The sequence below is a fragment of the Apium graveolens genome, unplaced genomic scaffold (genome assembly GCF_009905375.1).
Source record: "Apium graveolens cultivar Ventura unplaced genomic scaffold, ASM990537v1 ctg5766, whole genome shotgun sequence".
In the NCBI taxonomy this organism is placed as follows: domain Eukaryota; kingdom Viridiplantae; phylum Streptophyta; class Magnoliopsida; order Apiales; family Apiaceae; genus Apium; species Apium graveolens.
This window is the reverse complement of record NW_027419086.1, coordinates 60,735-79,685: the sequence shown is the minus strand read 5'-3', so window position 1 is coordinate 79,685 and position 18,951 is coordinate 60,735. Positions and strand designations below refer to the sequence as shown.

Genomic DNA, 18,951 nt, shown 5'->3' with positions numbered 1-18,951 from the left:
ACGAACAGCTCGGTTCATTTACAGTGTCTTAGATGTAATGAAGAAATTTGCATGCCAACAGTGAAAAATGTTCTTTAATATATTCAAGCATCATTGTTAATAAGAGGTTGAGGATATTTGAAACTACTATTAACATTGAAGACCGAATGATTCTAGTGTAATTTATTTTTGAGAATGGACTTGACAACTTGTTTGAAAAGATTAAACTAACATCAAGTTGGTGTTACTCATCTATAAATCAGAATTTTGTACTAGAAATCAAGGCAATAAGACGGGTTAACATGTCTGGCAAGGAAAATTTATTAACTACAATTTTTCATCTAAAAGAATTATAAAAAGTTAAGGGGTGACCTTCGTCGATATTCCAAAACTATCTCAACTATTTATCATAATGAGAAAATTATTAGGAGTTCTTAGGGTTATGACGAGCTCAAGAACCATATTTTCAAGTGAAATACATGAACCACCAAACTCATCCAATTCATTCGGAGTTTGAAGGATCAACATGTGTGAGCTGTGATAGTTTTGTTATACCGCCTAGTTCTTGCAGCTAACACAGACCATTCATGTGTTGTTATGTCATAATTCTTGTTTATAAACAAAATTCAAGTACGGATATAAGTTTTTATATTTGACAAACTCAAGAAAGAACTGAATGTATTTCAGAACCAACGGTCACATTATTTCCACTGCAATACAAAAGATATAAAGAGGAAAAACAACTGAACTCCTAGAACCCAGGGACTAGGCTCATGGGCTAACAAAGACTCCTACAATAACTCTAACTACATTAACGTTATTCAAACAAACCGAAAAATTCTCCACGATCAGCTAGACTTATTCAACTAAACAAAATAAATTAAGACAAGTTTGATATTAAACCCAACAATCTCCCCCGTAAACTTGTCTAGTTAAATCTTTCATGCCTAGAAGCTTCCTCATACCACTACTAGAAAAAAGTAGAATAGACATCGCCTCTTAAACATCGGTTGGTGTTGGCACCGATGTAAAAGGTGATTTTTACATCTGTTTTATTCAACCGATGTCTTTTTGTAAGATACACATCGGTTTCTTAGACCAACCGATGTTATAAGTCTATTTTAAAAAAAAATTCAAGCGCGCCTCCCCCTTTCCCCCCTTAACCAAATAATTCATTCCCTCTTAAAAATTTCCCCCTCATTTTTTGCCTTAGCAAAATTTCAAGTCATAGATCCCCCTCTTTTCAATATAACATTAAAATAAAATTAAAATGAAAATTCATACACTCTTAAATCATAAAACATAAAACATAAAACCAAACAAAACCAAATCTCATTTCTTTCCTCTCTCACTTTTGTCGACTGAAAGAACAGCTCTCCATCTCTCTCTCTCTCTCTCTCTCTCTCTCTCTTTCTTGACTATGCTCTCCATCTCTCTCTCTCTCTCTCTCTCTCTCTCTATCTCTCTATATCTCTCTATGTGCTCTCGTCAAAATTTAAAGGGTCGTAGAAGGTTGTTCGAGTCGGAGTTTAAAGTCCGAGTCAAGGTTTAAAGCTAAGATTGAGGTTAAATCTAAGTCGGTGGTTAAAACTTGAATTCGGTAAACTTCAAACCCTAATTTTAGAATTGGGGGTTTAAATTTGAAATCCAAATTTTGTATTTTTTAATTAGTTTAGTGATTTTTTTAATTATGCATGTTAGATTGAGCATTTTACTCTAAATTGGGTTATTTTTTTAAATTGTTTTATTGTTGTTTCGATCGCTCTTTGAATTTGAATGGAGAGTTGTTTATGAATATATGAAAGAGAAAAATGATGTTATTGCATTAATGTGAATTTAGTTTATGTGTTTTCTTTGATATTTTGTTTAGTAGCTGAGATTGAGGGAGTTTAGTAACTTTAATTTGGACTATTTAATATTTTTGCTTATTAGCTCTCGTGTTGAATTCTCGAACTTCAATTTGTACAAAGCTGCATAAAAGCCTTCATTTATAGTACTTATACAATGTTATAGTAGATAGTTTCTTTACTGCATGTTTAATGCTTTTCTAAGAATAATGATGTGAACTCATTTTTTTTCTGCAGTATGGAGTACTATCTGCAAAAGACATATTACAAGACTGCGTCAATGATTTCAAACAGTTGCAAAGCAATTGCACTTCTTGCAGGGAAGACATCTTAAGTTTCGATGTTGGCATTTGATTATGGAAAAAATCTTGTATGTAATCCATTCTTATTGCTGCTCCAATTCTGTAATTCATATCACTTCTATATTGTGTTTTCAAGTAGAAGTTATTGGAGTACATGAAAGCTCTCTGCTAAAGCACGAGTGACCATCACTTTACCCAGTGGGTGTATAGTCAAGAATTGAGAGTTTAAAAGCAGATTAAATAGTGAACTTCCTATAATAGTTTCAAAGTATAAATTTATTGATTTTGATTACAGATGATTTCTTAATAATTATAAAATAAAAGCATGAGGCTGCATCAGGCAGGCTGTCTTCTGCGTTCCAATTTAGTATTAGAACATCTCATCACTTTTTTACCATACTGCTTTGGTTAATCTATATTGTATGTACAATAATATATTGGTCCAGTAATATGTTTGGTAATCCATTTTGTGTCTTTTTCTTGCGCAGGGTTTGGCATTTCACTTAATAGATGACGTTCTTGATTTCACGGGGACATCATCTTCTCTGGGAAAAGGTTCCTTGTCTGATATACGCCATGTAATCATTCTTCTATTTTTTATTGAAAGTTGTATATGTTTAGAGTTTGATTCTTTATAAGCATGCTTGTATATAGTAGTCCAATGTAGGGGTATTTTTTGTATTCCCACTAGGTCAGTGTCTTGTTAGAGTCCCGTTATATATACAAATACTTTTTAAGCATGTACACACTTGACACTGTGCTAGATTGCTTACTTTCTTCTCAATGAAAGCTGCATCTTTGTATGCTTGCATAGTAATCTGCTGTAACTATGCAGGGTATCGTGACTGCTCCAATATTGTTTGCTATTTGTTTAGAAACTTTAATTTGGATTATTTAATATTTTTGCATGGGCTTGTGTTAGGTCTTCATTTGCTCTGCTTATTTCTTGCAAGTTTTAGTTCAATGTTTCTACTTTCTTAGCTACTTACTCTGCTATTGTATATAATCTGAAATAGTTGAGTTGTTCATACCATATAATTGCTGCAGCACAAGTATGTATTGACATAGTGTGATATATTATCAGATGCGAATGCATCAAAATTAATGTTTACCGAATGCTGTGAACTATATATGGGGATACAGTATGTTGTGTTACTCCCTCATCTATTTATCAAAAATATGTCCTGCATTTTCTGCTATTTTCAGACTGTGTAGATTTATAATACGATCAATTACCTGAAATAAATGTAACTGTTAATTGGTTTTGTTGGATGACTGTGATGATTCTCAAAGTTTCAGTTATTATCAAAGATAACTATACAATGCAATATGAACATAACAACAGTAGTAAGGCTACCATGCTTTGTTATATTTTAGTTATTTCTTTGGGCTTGAATGCATATTCGGCGTTAAATAATAAGGCAGTAACCTTGCAAAAAAACATTTTGTTATATTTTCTCTGACTTCAACTACCTAATTTGCAGGAGAATTTCGACCCTATAGTTGATGTATTATCAGGACGTGATTATATCCCATCAATGGTTTATGGGTAAGCATCACAGTCACCATAACCTGGAAGGTTTATTTCATTCAGTACCTTGTTCCATTGTGTAATCTTCTTACCATTTTTGTGGTTATGTTGAATCTTGTAGAAGGAATATAAGGGGCCAAGACTTGAGTGGAATGTACTGTGCAATCTTGACAGTCAAGTATGTAATTTTTGCATATTCCTTTTGTGTCTCATATTAGTGCCATTAGTTTTTATTGAAGCTCTATTGTATCATACAGCTCTACTGTGGTATCTGCTGGACTTCTTCGAATTTTTGGACGTGACTTAGCAGAACTCCCGTTGGTTGCAACTACCAAGGAAAACAAGGGCAAGGTTAGTTTGAAGATAGCCTAAACAAGATGTTGCATTTTGTTGTCAGATAAACCTTTTTTTATAGCTTGAAACAATTGCTGCTGATCAGTTGATTTTATTATATATTCTAGTATACACTTTGACTACTAGTGTTATTAAAAGTTTTTATGAGTTGGAAGCCAATGATTTTCCTCCTTTTTTAAATATGGAGTTTCTGATATTTTAGTCCTATTTTAATCACAAATACTATTTCCCAATTTAAGTATATAACATTTGCACAGGGCTATTTTCAATTATTGTTCTCATGCATCGAGAAATTGTTGGCTTTCCTGAGTATCCGAACCCTTGTTCTACCAGCTGCTGAAGAAGCTGAAACTATATGAACCAAAAAATTTTGTTTTGAGAAGATACCACAGGAACAGGTATCCCTGAACTATTAAGTTTTCTTATTATCAACTTATATGTAAACTTACTTTTTTGTGTAGTAGTTTCTAACCTTCTATCTTGCCAGCTTAACAATTACAGGAAGAAGTGTTGGAAAAGTCTTGCTCAAGAAACCTGTAATCCTGACCATAGGCTACTTGTGTCGGTAAACAACCATAAGCGTCAACTAGCAACTAGTCTTAAGACAGTAAAGTGGCAGGTGAATGTCATGCTTTTTTTGGTGTTTTTCTTTGTTTCTGTTGATTTAGGATAGTTATTTGTTATTGTTTTAATAGCTTGAAGTATTCTACAACAAAATTAATCCTCTCAGGTCTGTCAAAAACTTATTATCATCATACGGAACCAGATGTTACAGGAGCTTTACTAAAAAGTGGAAAGATGCAGAAGAACAAAGGCGTTCCTCAAATGATATTTTTCATGCTATTGTCGGTACCAAGTCAAATTCTTTGTATAGACAGTAGTATAATATATGGATGGATATGTGTAATACTTGATATTTGGATTAGATAAATCTATTGTACCGGATGTTTGAATATTGGTTGTTAGATTTATGGATAACTAGTATTTTGCAGCAATTGGTTTTGGTAGTTCATTGGTTTTTGGAATCTATATTTTTAAAATGTGCATTAATAAAACAGGTACAAACATCATTACAATGGAAAATGATGTTTGTCAAAACTTAATACATCAGTTCTCGTTGACCATTGACATCAGTAAAAACCGATGTTAAATACTATAGCAAAAAAAATCTTAAAATAAAAAACTGATGTTACTGAGCATTATAGACATCAGTTTGTTACAAATAGATATCGGTTACCAATTAAGAATCGATGTCAAAGGTATTGTTCACATCGGTTTTTGATGAAAACTATTGTTACTGGTACTAGTAACATCAGTTTACTGGTTAAATTGAAAGATTTTTCTTAGCTCACATATATTTAAATTGATAAAAATATCATATTATGATGATATATGAAGATTAGATATGCATGAGAAATTTAATATCAAGATACAGAAATCGGTTTTAAACAAAGAACTGATGTTATATGCTGTATTTAACATCAGTTTAAAACCGATGTTAAATGGGGGGGTCTTTAACATCACCCACGAAGACATCGGATTTTTGCATTCATAGACATCGGTTTTTAGCCGATGTCTATTGACGTTTTTCTAGTAGTGTACGTTCAAACTTTACTGTCACCAATGCTTACGTTAATATGTCTGCTCGCTGGCTTTCTCCACCTATGTGTTTAATAACAATTTCACCTCGATTAATGCATTCCCTGATGAAATGAAAACGTATGTCGATGTGCTTGCTTCGCTTATGAGAAACTGGATTTCTTGCCAAATCTATTGTTGACCTATTATCAACATATATAACAACTGGATTCATTCGTTCACCTGTAACCTACATCATCACGTTCCTGAGCCAAATCCCTTGGCACGCAGCTATTGCAGCAGCCATATATTCTGCTTCATAGGAGGATAAGGCAATATTATGTTGCTTTTGAGACACCCATGTCACTAAACATTCATTCAGATAGAAAACCATTGCACCAGTACTTCTTCGATCATCGAGATTTCCTGCTAGGTTACTGTCAGAATATCCAGTTAATACGTTATTTCCACAATCCTTTGTGTAGACCAGACCAAGATTCAACGTGCCGTGTATATATCTCAGTATACGTTTTGCTGTATTAAGATGAATTATAGTTGGTCTTTCCATGTGTCTGCTAATCACACCCACAGCGTATATAATGTCCGGGCATGTGTGAACCAAGTATCTAAGTCCACCAACTAGACTCTTAAATTGTATTGCATCGACTGCTTTCCCTCCTTCATTTTTAGTAATGACTTCCTTTGGATCCATAGGATATTTGCACGGATTACATTTAGCCATTCATGCCCTTTCTAAGACCTTCCTTGCATACCCAGTTTGCTTCAGCTCAATAAAATCATTACTCTGCTTCACCTCAATACCAATATAATATAACAGCTTTCCCATATCGCTCATCTCAAAAACACCACTCATCTGATCCTTGAACTCTTGAATCATATTATTGTCTATGCCAGTCACAAGTAAGTCATCCACATAGACACTGATTATGATGGATTCAGCTCCCTTTCATTTTACATACACCCCATGCTCATATGGACACCTAACAAAGCCCAAATTCTCAAGACACTTATTATGTTTGGCATACCACGCACGTGGTGCCTGTTTTAAACCGTACAAGGCCTTGAATAGCTTATAAACATAACCCTCTCTTCATGGCTTGACAAACCCTTCGGGATGAGAAACATAGACATTTCTTTTATTTCCCCATTCAAAAAAGCTGTTTTGACATCCAAATGGTGTACCTGCCAGGAATTTTTTGCTGCTAAAGCAAGAAGTAATCGCATTGTCTCCAATCGTATAACAGGAGCAAATACTTCATAAAAATCCACTCCCTTTTCTTGCACATACCCTTTTACTACAAGACGCGCCTTGTGTTTCACAACATTTCCATCCGCATCATTTTTCAATTTGTATATCCTTTTCAAATCAATGACCTTGTGACCCGGTGATAAACTAGTTAACTCCCATGTATTATTTTTCTCTATAGAATCAATTTCATTTTGCATTGCTTGTCTCCAATCCTTACTTCTCTTTGCGTGATTTTACGAACTTGGCTAATCTATCCCCATAAGGAGCAGTTCATCTTCTTCCTCAACCTCTTTTGTGTTCTCATATAAGTCTGTCAAGCTTTCGAATTTCTTTGGTGTGTGACTGTCATGATACTGCTCTCTATTCACACCATGTCTCTGCTTCTGTGATGGCATCTCCATTTGATCTTGATCATCAAAAGCTGACATGTCTCCCCCGTGATCAGTAGCTTCATTCTCCTCATATCAATACAAATCTGGAACTTCAAAGTACCCTTGTTGATTTTTGTAGTCCTGTGATTGATCCTCCCATCTCCAGTATTTTCCTTCTTCAAATTTTACATCCTGACTAACAAATATACGCCTGTTCACTGGATCGTACAGCCTATAGGCCTTGGTGCCAAGCACTTTCCCAAGATTCACAACCTCCATACTTCTATCATCTAGTTTCTTTGGGTTAATGCCAGGAACTTTCATATGCACGATGCAGCCAAAAACTCGAACATAGCTGAGATTTGGCTTCTTTCCCTTCAGTGCTTTATATGGGGTTTTTCCAGTCAATGCCCTGGTAGGGATTCGATTCAATATGTAAACCGAATGCCTATCAGCCTCTGCCCACAGCATAGATGGAAGATTAGCATGCTTCAAGTAGCTTCTTGCCATTTAAACCACTGTACGATTCCTACGTTTAACCACTCCATTTTGTTGAGGCGTGTACGGTGCTGTAAAGTGCCTCTCTATTCCCTTGTCTTCACAGTACACCTTGAAGTCATTAGACATGAACTCTCCACCATGATCCATTCTGAGCACACCAATTCTGTGGCTTGTCCCATTTTCAACCTTTGCTTAAAACCTTTCGAATACACTAAACCTTTCGCTTTTATTTTTTAACATCAACACCCACATGAACCTAGTGAAATCATCAACCAATAACATAAAGTATCGATTACCTGCAGGAGTGCTTGGCGAAATGGGACCACAAATATCACCGTGTACTAGCTCCAGGAACTTTGTTGCACTAAAAATAGATTTTGAAGGAAATGGCCTTCTGGTTTGTTTCGACATCAAACATCCTCTACATACCTCATTTGGCTGTTGCACCCTTGGCATACCAGTCACCATTCTTTGCTTGTGCATCATCACTATTGCAGGAAAATTGACGTGCCCTAAACGAGCATGCCACAACCACGAAGGATCCTCTAGCTTTGACAACAAGCACACGGAATTCCCAGACTCAATGATAATTTGATACAGCCTATTAGATGACCTTTTGACATTCATAGGTAATCTCTGGTTCTTATCATACACCTTTAAATACTCTCCATGAATTATGACCTTATTACCCAACTCAGACAATTGTCCCAAACTAATGATATTGCTACGTAAGTTTGGAATAAAATATACCTCACGAAGTATTCTTTCTTCTCCATTTTTGCAATTAAGACTTACAAAGCCTTTCCCTTTAATTTCCACTGTTGAGCCATCCCCAAACTTCACCTTGCCCACGATTATTTCATCCAAGTTACTGAATTTTGATCTATGTCCTGACATGTGATTGCTTGCGCCATTATCCAAGTACCACACCTTGGATTCCCATATTTCATCATCATTCATTTTCAGCAATTTTGGTTGCACCCCTCGTTCATCAATTTCCACATTATTTGCAGCAGCTTTCTCATTCTCAGCCAAGAGTAACGCTGGTTCATCATCCATTTGAGTCAGGTTAATCTCTTGTTTTTGTTCCTTTATTCTCCTTGGTTTGCGACACTCAGCTGCAAAGTGTCCATACCTAAAACAATTAAAACATTTGAATCGGCTCTTATCTTGCACACCTTGATTTTTCATCCCTGCATTTACAGTTGTGCCTCTCCGATTTAATTTCTTAAGCCATTCTTCACGTGTTAAAAGCAATTTGCTATCATCCCTTTCTCGTTTAATCCATTCTTCTTGAGTCAGCGTCTGCTGCTCACTACTGATTTCACTCGTGGCCTTCAACCTCTCTTCGTGCGCCTTGAGCGGGCCTATCACTTCCTCAACTGACATAGTGTCCAAATTACCAAATTGCTCCAGAGTGGACGCAATCTGTAAGAACTTAGTGGGACTGCTCGCAATATTTTTTTCACAACATACGATTCCTCCACTGTTTCACCCAGAGCCCTTATATTGGATACGATACCATTCAGCTTCATGTAGAACTCATCTAGCATGTCTGTATCCTTCATATTTAGAGCTTCAAAATCGGCTTTCAGAGTTTGCACCCTGGCCTTCTTCACCTTTTCAGCCCCCTGGCTCATTATCTTGATCGCCTCCCAGGCGTCTTTCGCAATTTTCTTGTCCGTAATGGCCAATAACATATCTACAGGAATTCCCTGATACATCATTGCTAGTGCAACTTTATCTGTTTTTCCCTCTATTGCTGCCTTGGGATCACTAGGCTCCACCGCTTCCCAAACTCCATGGGCTTGCATAAATACTTTCAATTTTATGGACCATGCAATATAGTTTCCTTTCCCCAACATAGGATAACTCAATCCTAACGAACCTCCTTTCTACTTGCTTATATCCATCATTGTTGTAGACTTTGGCATAAGCTAACACGAATGCTCCTTCCACACCTGCTCTTATACCAAATCTTGTTTGTAAACAAGATTCAAGTACAGATATAAGTGTTTATATTTAACAAACTCAAGAAAGAACAGAATGTATTTCAGAACCACCAGTCACATTATTTCCACTGTAATACAAAAGATATAAAGAGGAAAAACAACTGAACTCCTAGAACCTGGGCTAACAAAGACTCCTACAATAACTCTGACTACGTGAATGTTATTCAAACAAACCGAAACATTCTCCACGATCAGCTAGACTTATTCAAATAAATAAAATAAATTACGACAAGTTTGATATTAAACCCAACAATAATGGAAATATTGTACCCCTCACCATGGCTGACAACCAATTAAATATATTAACATAATAAGAGTAAAGTTCTATGGAGTCCACCTTTAATTGGAGTCCTCGGAGTCCATATATGTTCTGCAAGTAAAATATAGCTTAAAATATTGCAAAACATATTATTTTTCGACAAACATCACTATTCTATCAAAAATCTTGTAGATTGCATACATTTTACAAGCAAAACATTGCAAAAATATATATTCTACAAAACATGTTTAGTTTGCAGAACAAAAATGTTCATGTTGCAGAACATATTGCAGAACATACATATTGTACCGTAAATATATGAGATTTGCATGATTTTGTTGAAGTTATGCTATTTGTGTAACATGTTTTGCAAAATAACACGTTTTACAATATATTTTATTTGCAGAACGTAGATGGACTCCGAGGACTCCGATAAAAAGGTGGACTCCATAGAACTCAGCCCAACATGATAATTAGTTATTTTTAAAGTGATAGTATGTGATTGAGATTTGAAGCACTTAAATGTCGTGAATGATTATTGGGTGTAATAATTTGTCATGTTGTTGAAACTATACAAATTTGAAAATTTAAAGATGTAAAAAATTCCAAAAATATAATTGAGTACATAATACAAAAAGACGAAAATGTAAAACGACACAAGTGTTAAGCATTATAAGTGACAATTTGTAATACAGTGATAAGAATAATGATACCGGTAACAAATTGGTAACCAAAATAGATCTCAAATACCACATATCATGCTACAAATTAATTAATTAATATTAGTGGACCTCCTCCATTACCAAAAATCTCACCATTAATATCATCTCAAGTCACCATGTCATGTAATTTGGAACCATATTTTATTACACAATTTGATACCTCTAACACTACTCAAACTGATAATATTATTTTTAGGGACCTTTTTTACTTTTTAGTTGTCTATTTTGTTTTATTCTAAATAACTTTTTTTAACCCCAGTTTAATGAACTAATTAGTAAACCGTGATATATATATATAGAAAGAGAGAGGAATATACACTGAAAAAAATCAAAATCAACCAAACCAATCAAGTAAAAGACTAAAAGGTTATTTTTCAATTTAGTACAAATTTTGTACATGAGGAGGTACAGGACATATGGATAAAGATAATACAAATTGATAACATAGAATTTTGAAAAATAATGAAACTATTATGCTACATGCTATTAATACAATTGATATGATTGAATTGCATACATAATCTAATATTTCCACTTTTCCTAGAAGAGACCCTCCCTGTTCAAAAGCTGCTTTAATGGGAATTGGTTCAAAATTGAGTAAAGAATATATCTGCATCATGAAGAAAGGCAATAAAAAATAATATTATAAAGTTTTCATGAGTGATCAGGTCACTGAATAAAAGAAGGATGTGCAATAAAAACAAACTACTTACCTATGTTCAAAGATAATCCCAGGTGTGTTGGGAGTTTCACCCTTCAAGTCAAGAATAAATAATTTATCATCAAATAATCTTTTCAATCAAATGAAAGTAACAAATACAAATGACTATTACATGGAATCTTGATAATTAAATAAATAATTAATAATTGTTTTCTATGAATTTGATAAATATAAAAGAATAGTACCTCTTAATTGTGGAGCAATTTCTTCATTGTTTACTGTACATGATAAAAAAAGTAATATGAGTATTTTGGATTAGAGTATTTAAAATCAAATTGATAATATATGGGTAGAATCTACAATAAATTGATTTTAATAGTTTATATGGACATGGATGACAATTAAAATTTTGAGTTCTCATATTTACATCTAAAAAAGAACAAATAATGAACCAAAAATCAAAATTTTTATATCTTGATTTGGACATGGGTGAAATTTGATGAAAACCAAAATTAATGAAAAACTTAGCTCAAATCTGAAATCAAAATTAGTTAAGATCTAAGTATCTCTAATTATGAAAAACTATTGAATTCAGTATCAAACAGAAATGAAAACACAACTTTTTTGTGATGAGAGGAAAGATATCTTGAAAAAACAAATCTTAAAAGTTATGACTAGACAAAGAATTAATTCTAAGTGATCATAGTATACATACATATATAAAAACCAGATTTTAGATGATTATTCAAAAAGACCATGTGACTTACCATCGGGCTCATACAAAATCAAAATTGTGATAGTGGAGATGAAATTCTAGAAAAAAATAAAAACCGATACATCTATTCAAAACTACAAAAACTATAGTTACTTATAATTTTGACTGAAATGTATATTGAGTTGCTTAGGAGAAGAGGGGGGAAGAAAATGTGGGGAGGGATGAGTTAGTGATAGGCCAAGGACTATCTATTTATAAAATAAAATTGAAGATTCTAGATTTTACTAGATCTTACTAAAGGAGTTTCTTGAGTGAGTCAAGAAGAAATAATTATATAATTTCATTTAATCTTTTAATCTTTTGTACTTTAAAGTTGTTTTTTTTGCCTTAATTTAATATTTTCTAGATATTTTTGTAATTTTACTAAATATAGTGGTAGATATATTTTAATGTTGTGTCTTATTTTAATGGTGGACAGCCTTACTCTAATCCTGAGCCGGAGGCTTTGTTGAAACCCCATAATTAGGAGACTGTTTCTAAAGAGCTCCAGGGTTGTGTACTTCTAAATATAAGTAAAAAATCAAAAGAACCATACATTAAAATTAGTAACTTTAAACAAATATAAATCTAATCACTATATTTTAAAAGTAATCGAAATAAATCTTTCCCAAAGGTATTCTATAAATAGCACCTACCTAAATTTATTTTTATTTTCTCCTTTAACCAATTATAAACCATGTAAAATTTTCTCTTTGTGCACATGAATGTCCGCATCTTATAACCTTTCAAAATAGATGCTAGAATAATGTTCTTGTTGTATGTAGAATATGTAAATAAATTATGGATAGCTCATAAGTTGTTATTTCAAATTTAGATGCTTCTCATTAGAACTTAACCTTTGAAAACCTGCTATGAAAATATTATGAGAAAACGATTCGAGTTTTTGATATAATGTAGTATAAACAAATGAATTACCAACTATGTTTTAGAATTCGAAATAAAAATATAAAATCTAGTGGAACCAAGCACTACTAAAAGTAGTAGATACGACATCGGTACTTAGACATCTGTATGTAATGCACCCGATGTCAAAAACCTTTTTAACATTGGTTTTAAAAAAGTGATGTTAAAATCCTGTTTAACATCGGTTTTACATAATAACCATTGTCTATGTTCAATTTTAAAATAATAACAAATTAATGTTTTTCACTTTAACATCGGTTATTTATGCTAACAGTTGTCTATAACCATTTCTAAAAAATGACTAAATAAATATTTGAGTTCCCCCGCTGAGTACCCAAATTTTCCCCGGTCACAAAAAAGTTAAAAAATGATTTTCTTCTTCCCCCTCTACACGCACACCCATACATCTCTATCTCTGTATCTATCTCCATCTTTATCTCTCTCCCTCTCTCCCCCAAACCTCGACTCACACATTAGGGCTCTCTCTTTCTCAAACTCGCGGCTCTCTCTCTTTGCTCTCTCTCTCAGACCACAATTGCAATTCTCTCTCAAACCTCCACTCTATCTGAAAAATCCCGATTCTCTCTCTCAAATATCGAACTTCATCTCATTCAGCTCTCCTCTCTCTCCCTCTCTCTCTCTCCCTCTTCCTATTTCTTTCTCTCTCTGTCTCCTTTCTTACCGCACCTTTCTTGTAAAACCCAATTTAAACCTAATACGAAATCACTGAATCAAGATCTTGGTGGAAGCTTCGATTTATGTAAAATCGATTTGGTGAAGGTTAGATTCTGGCCAGGGTGAAAGCGATTGACGATGGTTTGAAGAAAAGGAAGAAGTTTTCTGTTACAAATTGGGCTAGAAATTGGTGGTCTTATTTAATTCAGTAGCTTAAAATCGAGCCGAGAAAGCAAATGTTTGGTTTGCTTATGTATGTAAATTTTATATTTGTAATCAAAATTTTACATTTTTATTTTAATGAAGCTTCTGTTTATAGATCTGAAGCTTTGGAGCTTGAAACCAACCTTCAATCGGTAACATATCTCTCTCTTTTGGCTTTATTTACATCCATTGTGTATTTATATATATTTGTCGGTGTATATTTATATTTGTATGTTCAGATTTGTTTATTCTATTATGTTCTGCTATTAAGTTTAGGTGTTAAAAAAACAAAGAAGGATACAAAGACATGGAACTTCTTCAAGTTCTGTTGGTTCTTTTAGATTTACAGTGGTATTGTGAAGTGGTGTATGAAGGTACAACATTGAGAAACCATTAGAAAAGAAAGAGGCAATCCGATTTTAATTTTCATTGTTAGTTTCCTATTTATAGAAGACACTAATGTGTGTTTGAATGTTCGGTGGATTTGACACTGCTCTAATATAAGCTCTAAGCGGAAAAACTGATAGGCGTAATCTTCAGACCAATGCACTGAGCTTCATATAATTTATCAGTTGAGACAGATGCAGGAAGCTTATCTGCCATCTTTTACAGGATTAGTTACAACATATAGGCTCAATCTTCAAACTAGTGCACTAAAGGATACACATAATTTATTTACTGGTTGAGAATGCCATTTGTAGGAAGCTTATCTGCGATTTTTTACAGGATTGGTTGCAACTGACAGGAAGTCAAACATGTTATGTGATTATCGGAGACTTGTTTCAGTGGCACTTCATGTAGACATCTATTTTGCAAAAAAATGTGGGGATTCTATTTATGATATGCACTACTATGAGAAGCCCTTCTGTTTTGGATCAAATGGACAAGTAAACGACACTAATATCCGTCTATCAGATGTTTCTTCTAACGTGGGGCAGGTAATTGATTCAGCATGAATTTGCCCTATGATTTCTAAGTTCATGTATCAAGGTCTATCAGTTACTGATTTAGGTATCATCATCCTGCAGGGTTGATTTGCTGCTCTTTGGTTTGATCATGCAGAAGTCAGACTCTTCTTTGGTTTGTCAGAATTGGGTTGATTGGCTAAATTGGATGGAGTTGTCGAAATTTAAGAATAGGGTACTTAAAAACTAGTATAGTATGAGTGCGCTAATGGAATGCTTGTATTTTATTTGAAATATACGTATAGTATGGTATGAGTAATATTTTTGTATTAGACCTGTAATTTGTATGAGTATCTTTATGTTTCTGTTTGGATGTTTTTTTATTGGGATGTTGCATTGTTTTGGTTCCCTGTGGCTGTAAATAGTACCAGGATGGCATGCAATTTACAGAATATTAACATCACAATGGTACATGTAAATCGATGTAAAAATGTACAAAAGACATCATATAAAATAATATTAAACAAAATTGAACTAAAAAACTGATGTGAAATAGTCATTTGACATCGGTTCTGAAAAAAACTCAATGTATTTTAAGTCAAATAACATCGGTTAGAGAAATTGGCCGATGTTAAACAAAAAGATTTAACATCGGTTTCGTGACAAACACCCATGTCTTATCCATCGTTTCACATCGGGGGCTAATTTAACCGATATCTGATCAAACATATCACATCGGTCAACTAATCTAACCGATGTCCGATCTGTAATTTCACATCAGTTTGTTCGAAAGAATTTTAATAAATGGCTTTTATAGCTTGTAGGTTTCATATTTTAATGGATAAATACCTCATAATATACCTATTTTCACCTAGAAATACTGTAATATAAGCTGAAATTTGTTGCAAAGACATCACATTTAATCTTAAAACTGATGTATAGCACTGTAATAGACATCGGCTGTTAACCGATGTCAAGGCTGATGACATTTAACATCACACGCGAAGGCATCGGTTCAGATTTTTTTTAACATCAGTTCTGAACCGATATCTGATCCCATATTTCTAGTAGTGAAGGGAGAATGTTGACGAACGCCATTTTTGTTTTTATTTTCAGGAGGCCAATGTAACCCCCAGAGAAAAATCAAGATTAAAGAGAAATGGATGTACATACATCTCAAGTTGTGACTAAAGTTGAACATATGATGATGTATATATACCCATCAAACATAAATGGTAATGTATACACCCACCCATAACTTACCCACCAAAACATACCATACTTGTTCTAAAATTCTTCCCATACTTATTATACAAACTTCCTTCCTTGATGTCCAATCTTCAACTTTGTGACAAACACATAACATCTATAATAATTTTCTCAGTATAATTATTATCCAACCCAATTATGATAATAATTTTTCACCAGTATAATTATTACTCAATCTAATTATGTCTTTTATCACCAAGCACATACAACTATTAGGAGAAAACCGAAAGAAAAGTATTAAATGTCCATGCAGACTATCACTATTAGGAGAAACTCTAAGAGCTGCTTACAAGGCTCCTTTTAAAAACTTATACTTAAGGGGCTCTTAAGATAATATTTGGGCTCACTCCAACAGGCCTCCTCAACATCCTCTCTATTTCTTTTTATTATATTTTCTATTCCTAACGGTCACATACACAAATATATTTCATAATCTCTTTATATTTAAAATCTTTTTTTAAGAAGACTGAATCATCACTAAAAATCTCTCCCAGAATCTCTTCTCATTGTTATCATTTATTCATACTCTAAGCCTAATGGATCCTCAAGAAGTGATTGAATATTTAAAATCAAGAAGAAGAGAAAGATGAAGAAATCGACAAAGGGACCCACTTGTTCTAAGAGTAGTTCAGAAAGGACCATATGAGTTTAAAGAGGACAAAGGGAGAGTTAAAGATGTTGATGCAGTTATTCCTGACGAGCTATTAAAGATTGGTTACAATGGAAAGCTAGAAGCATGCTTATTATGGGTCCAAATCAAGCTGAATATGATAAATTATCATCTTTCAAGACTGTCAAGGAGATTTGGAATGCTCTTAAAACATACCATGAAGGATTCAAAGCATTGAGGAAAGTTAAACTTAGTGCTCGAATGAATGATTTTGGAAACTTCAAGCTTGAAGATGTTGAAACTATCAAGGAAGCTCAAGCAAGGTTCCAGAATACAATCAATGGTTTACAAATATTGGGAAAGAAGATTCCACAAGAGGAGATCAATATGAAAGTATTTAGCTCGGTTCCTTTTATCTATCAATCCAAGACTACAACTTTGGAATTTGCTATAAATGCTAATATAATGGATCATCTTACTATCTTTGTTGAGCTAGAAAAATTTAAGTCAAGAATTAAAGCTATCAAATCTGAATGTGTCAAATTACCAACTAAGAAAATAAGAATTTATCTTTGCACTCGTCTGTTAACAAGCTGGAATCAGATGAGGACTATGAATCAGATGAAGAAATGGATCTCATGTCCAGGAAAATCAAGAAACTGATTGAAAATAAGAACAAAATGAGGAGAGACAAAGGAAAAGCTTTTGGTGCAAAGTAAGATTCAAAGGCAGACACATGTTATAAATCCGGCAACAAAATTTACTTCAAAAGAGATTGCTACAAGCTGAAAAATAAGTTAAAATGGCCTAAACATCAAGCTGATTTCAGAGAAAAGAGGAAATCTAAAGCACTTCTGACTTGGAGTGATGATTAAGATTCAAATTATGACGAGTTAAGTGGAGCGATGGTTAACTTAGATTATATTAGACTTGAAAAATCATGTGAAACTTATTACAATGGCTTAGATTCAAGTAGCGAGGTAAATTCTATTAGTTCTAAAGTATATAATTATATTTTTTCTTTAGATGAACTAGCCATACAGGATAAAGCTATTCAATCAACGAGTGAGCTTATGAATTTAAAGAATGAGTTATGAGCTAGAATAAAAATATATTCATCTTCGAATAGTCATTTCAGATCTAATGAATTCCAAACCAAATATTGGAATGATAAAAAATCTCAAGGAACAGATTGCTCAACTTGAAAGAAATAACCAACAAATTCTGAGTAGGAATGAACAAAAGAACTCAGCTCACTGAGAACTAATCTTAAGGCTCAAAATGCGTACTTGAAGGAATTCAAGTTAAGCAAATCAGAAACCTTAACAGAAATAGAAGAACAAGCTAAGAAGATCAATGAACTGGAAGATGAAATCAAGAATCTTCAAAAATAAAAGGGAAAGTTTGTTCAAGGAGAATAAGTACTCAAATCTATGATACAACAAACTCGAGTTCCATTGGATAAAGGTGGTCTTGGAATGGCTTCTACATCAAAGGATCATTCTCTGAAGTTTGAAGGCAAAAATGGTCTTGGAATGACTATGATATACCCAGGAAAGGTTGCAACATATTTGGGAAAAAAGGTCATCTAGCTAAGCACTACAAAGTTAAACGGGCAGTGTCAAAAAGATGGAATAAACAGACAGCTCACCGGCAACAAGCTGTTAAACCAAAATGGCAAGCTGACAAGACCGGCAGAACAAAGAATCAAGCTCCCAAAATGTTTCAAATTAGGCTCAAAAAATATGATTTGAATGTTTTATATGTTCTATCTACTAACCATGCTAGACCCAAACTAAAATGGGTACCAAAATGTTGAGTTATCTTTGTTTGTTTTGTAGGTTGGTCTCGTGGCCAAATTAAAGTCAAATTAATGAATTTTGGATGGTGGTGCAAAAATGCACATGAGTGGAGACAAATCTCAGTTTCTTAGTCTAAAGATGAAGAAGGGTGGCAGTGTTATAATTGATGATAGCAAGACTCTTTCTATTCTTGGAAAAGGAAAAATTAGTAATTATATTGTGTCTTTAAATAAAGCTCAATATGTTAAAGATCTTACTTAAAATCTGCTTAGTATAAGTCAATTATTTGATGATGGTCATAAATTAGATTTGGTCAACATGAGTGTATTATACTTGTTGGTTCTAATAAAATTCCTATAGTTGCTAGAATAGAAAAAAAATTATATATGTATTGGATTTTGAAGAACAGAAACAATCATGT

General features: G+C 33.6%; 1 protein-coding gene and 1 long non-coding RNA gene across 2 annotated transcripts; one reads left to right on the top strand and one right to left on the bottom strand.

The window, feature by feature from the left end:
• Positions 1–3,570: 3,570 nt before the first annotated feature.
• LOC141702810 (uncharacterized) lies at positions 3,571–4,006 on the top strand. Its single transcript, XR_012567270.1, has 3 exons — positions 3,571–3,677; positions 3,781–3,837; positions 3,917–4,006. It is a non-coding gene; the product is annotated as an uncharacterized LOC141702810 (long non-coding RNA).
• Positions 4,007–5,841: 1,835 nt separating this feature from the next.
• On the bottom strand, positions 5,842–6,333 carry LOC141702814 (secreted RxLR effector protein 161-like). The gene has a single exon (XM_074506422.1). It carries the CDS (start codon positions 6,331–6,333, stop codon positions 5,842–5,844), a length of 492 nt encoding a protein of 163 aa, XP_074362523.1.
• Between the last annotated feature and the right edge of the window lie 12,618 nt (positions 6,334–18,951).

Bases quoted from the DNA above. Each gene is read 5' to 3' on its own strand.
- LOC141702814 (XM_074506422.1), bottom strand. From the start codon at position 6,333: ATGGCTAAATGTAATCCGTGCAAATATCCTATGGATCCAAAGGAAGTC.